Source organism: Carettochelys insculpta, chromosome 6, assembly GCF_033958435.1.
Source record: "Carettochelys insculpta isolate YL-2023 chromosome 6, ASM3395843v1, whole genome shotgun sequence".
Taxonomy (NCBI): Eukaryota; Metazoa; Chordata; order Testudines; family Carettochelyidae; genus Carettochelys; species Carettochelys insculpta.
In genome coordinates, this window is record NC_134142.1 from 83,501,256 (window position 1) to 83,513,596 (window position 12,341).

The 12,341-nt window shown below is 46.6% G+C and overlaps 1 protein-coding gene across 2 annotated transcripts in view; it reads left to right on the forward strand.

The window, feature by feature from the left end:
* Positions 1–11,883: 11,883 nt before the first annotated feature.
* The window catches only part of LDLRAD3 (low density lipoprotein receptor class A domain containing 3), a 183,526-nt gene continuing 183,068 nt past the window's right edge, over positions 11,884–12,341 (forward strand). For both annotated transcript variants that reach the window (XM_074997502.1, XM_074997503.1), the window contains exon 1: positions 11,884–12,021. In XM_074997502.1, coding sequence (XP_074853603.1) covers positions 11,988–12,021 — 34 coding nt within the window. In that variant the 5' untranslated portion in view covers positions 11,884–11,987. The remainder of the gene's footprint in view (positions 12,022–12,341) is intronic.

Here is a 12,341-nt window from a genome sequence, read left to right on the forward strand (position 1 = left end):
TGTTATTAGAGCTGAGTGGGTTTAATATTTGCCTGTGTTTTTATACAGGAATAAGATACAGGGATTCTGTCAGCTAACTGCTAAATTATCTGCCAGAAAACTAGTTTTCAAGTGCCTAAATAGCCCCTGAAATCATGGTTAAAGTTGCCCCCCTAAAACCAAAATCTGAAATGCCCCCCCCCCCCCCGCATCAGTCTTACCATCTGGGTGAATTCCCCTTTTTTCTGTCTCCTATGCAATTTCGAGGGAGTCAGGGTGGCTGGTGATACATTGCTATATGGAATCTACAGTTGTTTACACAGTTTTCAAACTAACTGCATTAACAAGAAACTGGCAGAAGATAGACAAGGGCCTGCTGCTCTCTGGTGTTGTCCGGAAGAGCAGAGGGATGAAGGCGGCAGCAGCGGGTGGGGGTGAGGAGGGGTGGTGGAAGAAGGAGGCTGCAGTGACAGCACATGAGTAATCTAATTTAATCTAATTTAGGTCATAAGCATTTCCTACTGGCTGGGCATCAGTCACATCATTATCCCTGAAATTGGATCCTGCCTGTCAGTGACACTGTCTTTCAGGTCTGGAGCATCTCACCTGTACACTTCCTGTGTGCAATCCAAGCTCATGCGGTCTGAGCTTTCCCAGTTATGTTGATCCAGATATAAGGGGGAAGATTTTAATTGGTACTGGCTGTGGATCAGGGTCATAACCAAACATACCTAGAAATTCTGTTGTTTTTCATGTAAAAATATCCCCCTGTCTTGTTAGTATTTTTCCTCCAAAACACTGTACTCACCCAAAACAAAAGACAGAGGCTATAAAAGGGAAAAACGGATTTTTAAAAATATCCCCTTTATCCATTCCATGTGCTGTGCATGTAATCTTTATCAATGACTTGCCTAATGGGTCCAATTCATCCCTGGTGTAACTCCAATGCCTGTGATGGGGCTATGCTATGAATGAAGTTGGCCCAGTATATTTGACCTATAATCTTACAAGGTTATGCTGGGATATTGTAAGTTAAACATGGTCTGGCCAGCTCACAACTTAGATGACTGACTGCTAGGGAAAGCTAGTGTTTGCAAGAAGTGTTACTGGTAATTCGGTAAGAAGTGCACTTTCCCGTAAATCATTATTGAACTCACCGCACTAGCTGCGTCCCTGTACCGCTGGATGGGGAGATTTTATTCCATGCCCCCTGTGGCCCCCAGATAAGATGGAAGATTGGTTCTCAGCATTTGTGGTCATTAAACAATCCCTGGCATTCTTTGAAAGAGTGGGGAGACCTGACCAAATTTCAGCATGGATGACTGTTTTCTGTTTATATTAATCCTCCTACACTTTCAGTAGCATTGATTCTTCTCTGCTGTCTTAAACACCTGTTTTATGTTGCTGCATTTCACTCGAAGAGATGGATGTGCTTCAGAGGTAAGCAAAGTGATTTGAACATAGACCTGTACACAAACAGTCAATTAGGATTCAATTGTGTAAAGTGCTGAGAGCTCTGCCGGTAAGTTTAATGATTAAGCATATGTCTAACTCTGAATACAAGCAGTCCCACAGCTTTCAGTAGAACTATGTATAGTCCATGCTTTAAATTAACCAGGTGCTTCAATGGATTGGGACCAGAGTGCTCAGCAGCTAGCAGGATGAACCCTGACTGAGGTGCTCAGTAAGGTAAAAGTAATCTTTTGGATATATCCGGATGAAAGGTGTTATATACATGTAATGTGCTGATCAAAATTGTAGATTCCTGATTCGTTTGTTAAAAGTTAAAAATATAATATGCTCAACAGCAGAGATAATCAGATCCTCAGTTTATAGTTACAAAAGAAGAAATTATCAACATTATTCTTTTTTAAAAGGGTTCTTGTTATTGCAAAGGGGATCATAACTGTCCCTATGAGCTCCTCAATTGTCCAGGAGGGTCTGGAATTACATTATGATCAGACCTGAAGTCTTTACTCCTGCAAAGTCCCTACTAAAGTCACTGGGAAGAAGTTTGCCTGATTAAGAACTCCAGAGGTTGGATTTCAATAGAATTAACACAGAAGCTGAGTGCCAGAAGACTCTATCTGAGCTTAGCTTTAGAAAATCCTGATTTTTTTCAATGAATGTCCCTTGATCCTTGTTAGTCTATTTGTCCCCTCCTTGCCTTCAGTCAATATGAACAGCTTTTCTGTCTCATGCTATAGCTATACCCTCCTTCCTCTAAAATCATCAGTGGTATAACACTGTCTGTTTCAAATACATATACATTTATAAATACATATGCACCACCCCAGCAGCAACACACAGAAGCTTTCATTACATATTTCTCATGACCTGGTGCTAAGAGAGAGCACTCTGATTTCAGAACTGTTAAAACAGAGATCTAAATGAGACTGCAATATAAAGTACTCAAAGGCCAGACCCTAAATCGGCCTAAACTTTGGACCTCTGTATCTGGGTCTGGACTTGAGATTCTTTAGATCTGAAGATGTGGGTCTGCCCCATGAAAGCTCAGCACCTAATAAATCATTTTGTTAGTTTTAAAGTGCTACATGACTGCAGTTTTGTTTTGGCCTAGACTACTGTAGTTCCATGGAGCTACAACAATTTACACTAGCGGAGGATTTAACTCATATATGCATGCGTAACAAGCCACCTTATGTTATCTGCTACTGAATAGCACTGTCTGTTTCAGCATCCAAACATTGATTTGCTTTGTGTAATTTGTCAAAACCTCTGCTAATGGACACTTGGAAGCAATCTTATATCTATTGATCTGGTCATTCATTTATTGACTATGCACTGTTCTTCCAAACGATTCTCTCTGATCACTTGTCTTCATTATACTTTGGATTCCAGGAGCAGCTTGTGTATTGTATGCACTGCCCATTATGCTAATTAGAATTATTGATATGGTAATGTCTAGGCGGTGAGCTCAGGAATTGTAGACGACATAATCAACTTGTGTGTCTTCAAGTTGTCTATTAGAAGCATTCTGGAATAATTAGAAGTAAATATTGACATGTTGGTAGAGTTAGCTAATTAATTTAATTTGCATCAAAACAAAAGAACCAGAGAGACTTTTGGAATAACATAAAACATTCTCATGCTCCGGAATTCTGACAAATCCCTTCTGAAAATAAAAACTCAGAAGGCAGAGTAGAAAGGGTAGAGCGGGTGGGCAGTTCCCTAGGAGGCCTAGGACTGAACTGGCACGTTTCCGGTGGGTGGCATGTTGGAAGTGGAAGGGGTGTACTGGAAGTGGGTGAAGCACTTGGCACTCCATATGTCCTGGGCCAGCAGGCTGGCTTATGGCAGGTTGTTGGAAGCAGCTGTGAAGTAATATAATCCTAGGTAACGGGGGAAAAGTAAAGATGATTTTTGCACTTCCCCCTAGGCTAAAGCTACTGAGAGGCACAGCTCTGAACTGAGCTCTAAGAATTTAATGCTAGAAGACTTGTCAGGCATTGCCCAGGCCCTTCAGCGCAGGGGGCTAGTGGATTGGGGGGTACTGGAGTCAGGCCAGGCCTTGGGCAGGGTGGGGGGTGATAAAGGCAGGAGGCTGGGAGTGGGTGGTGTTCATGAGTGAGGGTGGGCTGTTGAGGAGGGGCTTAGGGCAGGGAATTGGGGATGTTGGGGTGTGTAAGAGTGAGGATGGGGTAAGGAGGGGCTCAGGGCTGAGGGTGAGGAGGGGGTCAGGATGGGGAAGCAGGAATCACGTCAGGTGATTGGGAGGAGGAAAAGTTCAGGGCAGAGGGTGGGTGTGGCTGACAACTTCTCCCTGGGGTGGCTGGGGTAGGAGGAGGGGTGTATACCCTGCCTACCGGCTTGTCCCTGAAGGGCCAGGCCAGGGTCGAGGAGACTCAGGGTGGAAGAGGCCCTAGAGGCTGGCCCCAGTGGTGCTTACCAGTCCTGGGGCTGGAGGTGTGGGGCATACAAGCCAGCTGGGGAGTAGACACCCTAAGTGACCTAGAGATAGTGAAGGGGGAATGGGCTATGGCTCCTCCAACAGGGGCCTTTCCTCCCACCCCCCAATTCAGCAGGTGTCTTTTCTCCGCTATCCAGTGGGGTTTTCTCTCTCCCTCTTTTCCCACTCTGGTGCTACAGTGAAGGGCTGGAAGGAAGGGTTTGATGCAGGGGGGCCACTAACCTGGTCCAGTGACTGAGAAAATGGTGAGCTCCAGCAGGCTTATCTCTTGGTGATGTGGCTGCCCCCCATGGTCACTCTGCAGTGTAGCTCTCCTCTACGCTCGCTGCCCCTGTTGGCCACTCTGCAGTATATCCCCCTCCTCTCTGTGCCCCCTCCCTTTCTGTGTTCTGGAACACATTCCCATTCTAGGCACTTCTTGTTTTCCTGGCTGCATACCAAATTTGGTGACCGTACCTCTTACAGTTTAGGATGAGTTCTTGAATAAATGAACTCATATACACAGAGAGAGAGAGAGAGAGAGAGAGAGAGAGAGGTGGGTAGGTCATGAAAAACTCAGTTATAATTACCTATTAATATGTGAGGGATGCACATGCTGAGGGCAAGACTTATGGTTTAAGTAAGACCATTACTGTCCTATGTATCAGCTTCTGCTCCTGGTGTCATTGTACTAGAGGCAGTTCCCATGCCTCCAGTAATGGTGGGGATGCTCTCAACTTAGTGGCCTCTGCTATGTTTAATTGTTAACAATAGAGCATTAACTTGCCTTCACTAGGCTGGATCTGCTGCACTGGAGGCGGGGTGGTGGGGAACATGGGTGAGATTGTAAGACAAAAGGAGGGGACAGAGATGAGTCATTGTGCCCTGCCCTTTGTGCTTCTGAGGAGGGCCAGGCATGCTAACATGCCAAAGACAGAGAGGCATGTGAGGGAGATAGTTATAACTAGCAGGGATGGGAGCAAACAGGGAAAGGGAAATGGAGGCTGAACACTGGGATCTATTTTCTGACAGCATAACTTCTCAAGATAAAGGGGGAAGTCCCCTTGCTTGAGTCATTAAATGTGAAGTAGACGAAGCACACAGCGATTTACTGTGCATTAGGGGACAACCCTGCATTGTTGGAGGGGAGGGACAAATTGACCTAAGAGGTCTTTTCCATCTCTAATATCTGATTTTGAAGGAACAGAAGTTTGACATCATGTAGGTTCAAGCACAAGACCTTTATTACGCACAGATGGTGGAACGTCACTTTGCTTATCAGGCTTAGTTAGACTGACAAACAGCTGATTACAATGAATTATATAGAGTACCAAAGGGTGGAGAGAAACAAGAGGGTGGCAGTTCCCGAGCCCCTAGATAGGTGCTAGCAGAAAGACATAATGAGCACAATAAGCCAATAGTCTAAAATATTACATAAGTGCTCCGCCCAGGGCTCAGGTTTACACGTGAATCCAAAGGTGTTATCCCTAAAGATTTCTCTTGATTTCTCTTGTAGAGGATATGTTAAATTCCAATTGCAGGTTGTTAGGTGGATGGGTGACTCCTCCAAACAGGTTTTTCCATAGGTACATTCCTATATGGGCTTGAGAAAAAAGAACAATAAGCAGTGCATACATTGGCAATGATATACAGTTATCAATGCCGCCCCTTTCTGGGCTCAGATTGGCATCTGTGGGGGCAGACGACATCTCTCATGCTCACATGAGATCTTTTCCTGAACTTAGGCTAGTATTTCGAGGAAGAGGAACTGTTATCTCTCCATCAACTGGGGAGCAGACTTCCGGGCCCCTCTTCAGTGAGTTATGGGGCTATAATTCAAGGGAAGTCCCAATTACTGCTTTCACACCCAAAGTTATACTGTCTCAACTCATTACCTACAGTCCCCAACTCAAACCACTGCAACGCATTATTAAAGACGTACAACCTATCCTTAATCAGGATGCCACACTCCAGAAGACCCTAGGTGACAGGCCTGTTCTCTCCTACAGACAACCTCCCAACCTTATGAGGATTCTTACCAACAATCACAGTCTATACCGCAGGAACACCGGTCCTGGAACTTTCCCTTGCAACAAAGCCCACTGCCAGCTTTGTCCACATATCTGTTCTGGAGATACCAATACTGGACCTAACCAAGTTAGTCACAGAATCACAGGCACATTCTCATGTTCCTCAACTAACATCATATATGCCATCATGTGCCAACAATGCCCAGATGCTTTGTATATTGGACAGACTTCAAACGCTCTCAGACAAAGAGGTAACGGGCACAAAACAGACATCAAAACATTCCTGATCCACAAACCAGTTAGTCTACATTTTAATGGCATGAGCCATTCTGTTAATGACTAAAGAGTTTGCATCTTATTGAAGAAGAATTTTCACTCTGCTTTGGAAAGAGAGACTGCTGAACTCTCTTTCATATTCAAATTCAACACATTAACACGTGGTTTGAGCCGGGATGCAAATTTTCTGGGACACTACAGGAACTCTTTTGCATACTTCGCTTAATCTAATTCTTGACTGCCGGCCCCCCCCATCCCCTGCCCCTCTGCTCTCTGATTTGCTCACCTTGACCATAAGAAGTGGGTCTGTCCCACAAAAGCTCACCTCATAAATTATTTTCTTAGTCTTTAAAGTGCTACTCTACTGCTTTTTTGTCTCAACTCTTGTTTTATGCCTGGCTACACAAACAATGGCTTCTTTTGCTATCTGTGCCATGCCTTGTCCAATCAGGCCCCAGACCTTCAGGCCTGCTTGGTCTGAGTTTATGTTAAAGATTCTGAACAAAGACTGTGGTCAGAATCTTTCATAGTATATTAGGATCTAGACCCCCTCAGAGTCACAAGCACTAATTTACAGTAAATCCATCTTTTACCTTGAATGAAAGATATACAGCAGGACCCAGGGGCCATTTTCACACAGCTGCTCTCTGAAAACCACTACAGAATTAGAAGGAATAGCCTGTGCATACTGAAATTCGAGCTAGTTGTTTGAGAGCAAAAGAGCTAAAGTTCCTGTGCAGCTTCCAAAAAATTGACCCCCAAAGACTGGGAGAAGAGGAGGAGGACTTAATATGACTAGCCCAGTTATTTCAAACGTTGGATTCTAGTTCTGAATCTGGATGCTCTTACAGACACTTTTGCACTCGGAGCATCTCCAGACACCGTTCATAATACTAACTGCTTGCATGCATCAAGAACATAATGTAACTGCCTGAGGGCTAGACTTATGGAAGGCAAAAACAATGAAATCAGGGCAACAGGTTATATCCACTGGCTGGAGACCCAAGGCCAAGTCTGGCTATTTCTGTGAAATAGAACACTTTGTTTAGGTGACTCCAGTTACTGTCATCTCTAGAGGGTCTGGCATTTAAGGGGTTGGCAAGGTTTTTCTCATGCTCTCCTTCAAACTTCTAGGGCTTTTTAAGAAGGTTTCCAGTGTATTTGTTCTGAAAACTTTTCACTGCTTTCACATTAATCCATATAAAGATAGCACAAGGGCAGGTGGCCTATATGTGATTACAATGAATATTCCCTTTTCATGTCAAAGTGTCTGTTTGATCAATCATCACGTGGAAATCTGGATGGGAAGCTTTGGCTGCTTTCTAAGCTGAATAGGGTTGGAATAGTTGAAAGAACTTCTAACATGCTGCAGAACTAAGATCAAAACATTAGCCATAATGATGAGGAGTTCTAGTGAGCATATGGCTATGTGCTATTGTGCATGTTTAACTTGATAAATGCTAATGGTGAGGGGGATTTTGTAGATGTTTTGGGGACTCACATTTATTATTTTGTCATGATATATTAAAAACAAGGTTATTATTGTTTTGAGTGCATCACAAAGCTATTGCTAAGCACAATGCCAGACTTGTTGACTTGCCTAATTGGCAGCTAGCCATTTATAAAACACTGCAATATATTATTACAAGATTTTGTCCTTAATTAACATAACCCTGAATTTTCATTTCTATCAATCCTGCCAGCAGTTCTGATGCCAGCAGTCACATCTACATGACTAGAACTATTTTCTTTCCAGATAACTGTCTCCCTAGTGAAGTCCGAAGGTTTAAATTGTATTTGGAGACATGGGTAGATTTTTTTCTCCTGCAATCTAAGTTTTGGGATTATGATGAATTAAACTACATAGTGTGTCTACACTGGAGGCTGTGGCCACACTTGGCTAAAATTTCAAAAGGGCCAGGCAAATGGCCAAATCAGAAAATACTAATGAGGCGCTGAAATGAATATTTAGTGCCTTATTATCATGCTGCCGGCCGCTGATAGGAATAAGGGGATTTCAAAGTCTGCAGGGTCCTTTCAAAAAGGTCCCCGTGTAAATGAGCTGTGCTTGATCGAAACACAGCACTTTTGAAGTGCCACGGCCAACAGCATGCTAATGAGGTGCTGAATATTCATTTCAGTGCCTCATTAGTATTCTCCGATTTGGCCATTAGCATTGCCCTTTCAAAATTTTGGCCAAGTGTGGCCACAGCCTAGAGAGTTTTGTAGAGAAAGCTGGGGTCTTGTAGACAAAACTCATGGAGCATCTACACACAAGATGCATTTTGTCCACAGAGACTGTCAACAAAAAAAACCATGTAGACACTCTGGGGGCTCATTTGTTGACAGAGGGGATCAAAAGATCAATCTGCTTTTATGTGTAGACACGATTTGTCAACAGAAGTTTTGTCAGAACATCTCTGCCAACAGTAACTTCTACAGACAGATGCTTCTAGTGTAGACATAGCCTGTGAGTCATCCAAAGTCTGCACGTTAGAAACAGGTTGGTGATAACATGTCTGGGACTTGGTCTTGCCAAGTGTTGAATGCCCTCAACTCCCATAGGCTATGTCTACGCTACAGAAGTCTGGGGGAACTTATAATTTTTTTTGAAAAGGGGGTGCTCTCTAATAAAAGGTTGAGAAACACTGGTTTATAGTATCTGAGTCCTATGTGGGGGGAACATGGCCCTCCCTGGGGGAAAGCAGGCAAGGTGTCCCCAGAGTGACCAGACCATGTCCCCCTCAGTGGGCGGCAGTGACTTAGTCCTTGGAGAAGAGGAGGGAAAAGGGCAAAAAGAAAAGTGAAAAACCCCAAAACCCCTAAATCCGTCCCCTAGTGTCCTGTGACCCTAAGTCCTTTACCTTCTATGTCCTTCGACATCCGCTTCTTCAGCATCTTTGTCCTCTCTTTCTTCTCTGGCCACATGTGTTAGGAGAATATAACCTTCTAGGGGAAAGGTGGATGAGATACCTTGTATTTGCTCGTGCCGTGCCCCCCACCCCCAGTGGACTGGAGTAACTCAGTCCCAAGATTATGATCATGGTACGCCCACATCTTGAACACTGGGTACAGATGTGGTCATGTCATCTCCAAGAAGATATATTGGCATTTAGAAAAGGGCAACTAAAATGGTTAGGGGTTTGGAACAGGTCCCATAGGAAAAGAGATTAAAGTGGCTAGCGCTTTTCGGGTTAGAAAAGAGGAGACTAAGGGGGGATGTGGTAGAGGAATACAAAATGTTGAGCAGTGTAAAGAAAGTGAACAAGGAAAAATTATTTACTTGTTCCCATAATATAAGAACTAGGGGCCACCAGGTTAAATTGATGGGCATCAGGTTTAAAAAGAAATGAAAGGAAATTCTTCTTCACACAGTGCACAGTCAAAATGTGGAACTCCTTGCCCGAGGAGGCTGTGAAGTCTAGGGCTATAAGGGTTTAATAAAGAGCTAGCTACGTTCATGGAGGTTAGGTCTATTCTTGGCTGTTGGCCAGGCTGGGTAAGGAACGGTGTCCCAAGCTGCTTCATCATTACCTGTTCAGTTCACTCTCTCCAGGGCGCCTGGTATTGGCCACTGTTGACAGACAGGATACTGGGCTAGATGGATCTTTGGTTTGACCCAGTATGGTAATTCTTATGGTTGTATTCATAGTTCAGACCCATGGTCACAATCCCTAGTCATAGTCCAGCCCCATAGTCTCGGCCCATAGCCATATCACAAACACAACATCATAACTCAGTCTCATACGCAGTCTTCTAGTCCCTTGGTGTCCTCTTCCTCTGCATCCTTGTTTTCTATTTTGTCTTTGAGCCACATCTGATGGCGGGAGAATGGCCTTCCCCAGGGAGGCTAGTGAGCAAGATGTCCTCGGGTGCCACCTGGCTGTGCCCCCTTCAGTGAGTTATGGAAGTTCAGTCCCAGTGGAACTAAAAACAGGGAATGGAAGGGAAACCACCAAAATGCCCTCCCATTATCCTGCGCGTTGTTTGCAAACCAATACTACACTTGATCTTACAAGGATGATGGATTTGCTGCCCCTTGCCATACATCTACACGAGCTGTTCTTTAGGCAATAGGATCTGCCCTAAATATATTAACAAGAACTTAATATCAATGCATAGATATTACTACAATGTGTTACTGGAAGAATCAGAATTATTTAACCCAAGTTCAAAATTATGAGTCATGAGATTGGGAGTGAACATGAGTCCAGGTTTTAAAATTCTCTCTGCAACTAGAAGGCTAGAAATGCACTTAAGAAAATCAAACAAAAAAGATACTCCACAAGAAGTTTTATCCATGCATGTTCACAGGAGCTGGGGATTTATTTGAAACACCCTTATTCACTTTCAAGAGTACATTATCATAATTTCATTTTAGCTTGTAACTGTGTATGAACCACTTTTCTCTGAGTGTAAATATGTGTGGTAGTGTATTAGTTTGCATGGGACTTTGTGTATGTGCATGTGTGCTATAGGGGAAAAGTGTGAACACCATGTGAGCAGTGAAGAACCAAAAAGCAGTGTGCAAAGCAGCAGGGTTGCTTGCTATGGTTTGTGTGTCTGCTGCTGTCATTTTATTATTAGTACATGCATTTCTATAACACACCTCACTATCATATCTGGTCATGGAGGTATAGTGCTTGGTGAGTGGAGGACAGGAAAAGAACTGGACAGTAGTTCCTTCATGAGACCTTGAGCTAGGCCTGAACTCTGAATAATTCAGGAAGACAGAAGTTGCAATTGTAGCCTCCTGGTTCATGTGGCAGGGAGAAGATGCACTTCTGCCATTGTGTGCATCAGACAGGGGAAGAGAGACAGGGTTGTCAGGTGTCCAGTGTTTGACCAGAATACCCACCTGGCTCCAGTCATCACCGCTGACCAGAATGTTAAAAGTCTGATTGGCATGAGGCTGGCAGGCTCCCAGCCCAGCTCTGTGCGGCTTCTTGGAAGTGGCAACATGTCCCTGCAGGTATGGCCGGGGATGCTCTGTGCATTGCTCCTGTCTCAAGTGCCAGTGCTGCACTGCCTTTTGGCTGGGAACCACCAGCCAATGGGAGCTGTGGGGGCAGTTACAGCAGGAGGAGCAGGGGCAGGCCAGCCACTTTCCCAGAGCCACACTGCCTGGAGTGCCTGCTCCCTCCATCCCCTCCTGCACCCCAACCCTCTGCCCTAGTCCTGAGACCTATCCCACACCTACCTCAACCCCCCCACACCTCCAACCTCTGCCCTACCTTGACTCCTCTCCCCCTCAGCTCGGTACCAAGCTCTGAGCCCCCTCCTGCACACAGACTCCTCCCTCGAGGCCCCCTGCTGCCCCCCAAGTCCCTCTCCCCCCTTCTCCTCTCCAACTTCCGACCCCAGCCTGCTGCTAAGGAGCCGGGTGGGGGAAGACTGAGCAGCGCAGGGAGGGGGTAGGGAGAGCAGGGGCGGGGTAAGTACGGCGCGCGATGTAGCGGGGTTAGGAAGTGGGGCGCCCCACTGTGAGGCGAACGCCCCCGGCGGGGGGAGCGGGGCGGGCGGTAGCCGCGCAGCACAGCGCTAGGACCCGCAGTGCGAGGGCCCCGACGGGGGTGCAGGAGTAACGCCGCTGCCCAGGTGCCCCGCGCGGGCGGGCGTGCCCGGAGCCAGGGTCCCGTCCGGGGCTGCGCTTGCGGGCTGCAGGCAGAGCCCCGCCCCCGGCCCGGCTCCGCCCCGCCCTCCCCGGGCCCGCAGCGCCTGGGCCGGGGCCGGGCGGAGACGCGCTGGCGCACCGAGCGGGCCGAAAGTTTGCGGCGCGGCCGCGCGGGGCCATGTGGCTGCTGTGGCTGCTGCTGGGCTCGGCGGGTGAGTGGGGGCGAGCGGGGCGGCTCCTTCCCCGGGCTCGCGAAGGAGGGGCGGGCCGGGCTGCGTGCCTTGTGGGAGGGGGGGGGCTGCGGGCACCGCCCTCTCTCCGCGGGCACCGGGGGGCAGTACTGTGCAGCATCCCTCCCCCCCGCACCAGCCTGGGGGGGCAGTGGAGCCGCACCCCCGTTCTCCCAATGTAGTAGGTTGGGAGAGACAGTAGAAGCTGCCCACCCCTGCCCCCGCGCGCTAAGCTTGGGGAGGGGGAGGCAATAGAGGCTGACCCCCCTCCCCACGTGCACTAGCTGGGGAGGGGGGTAATA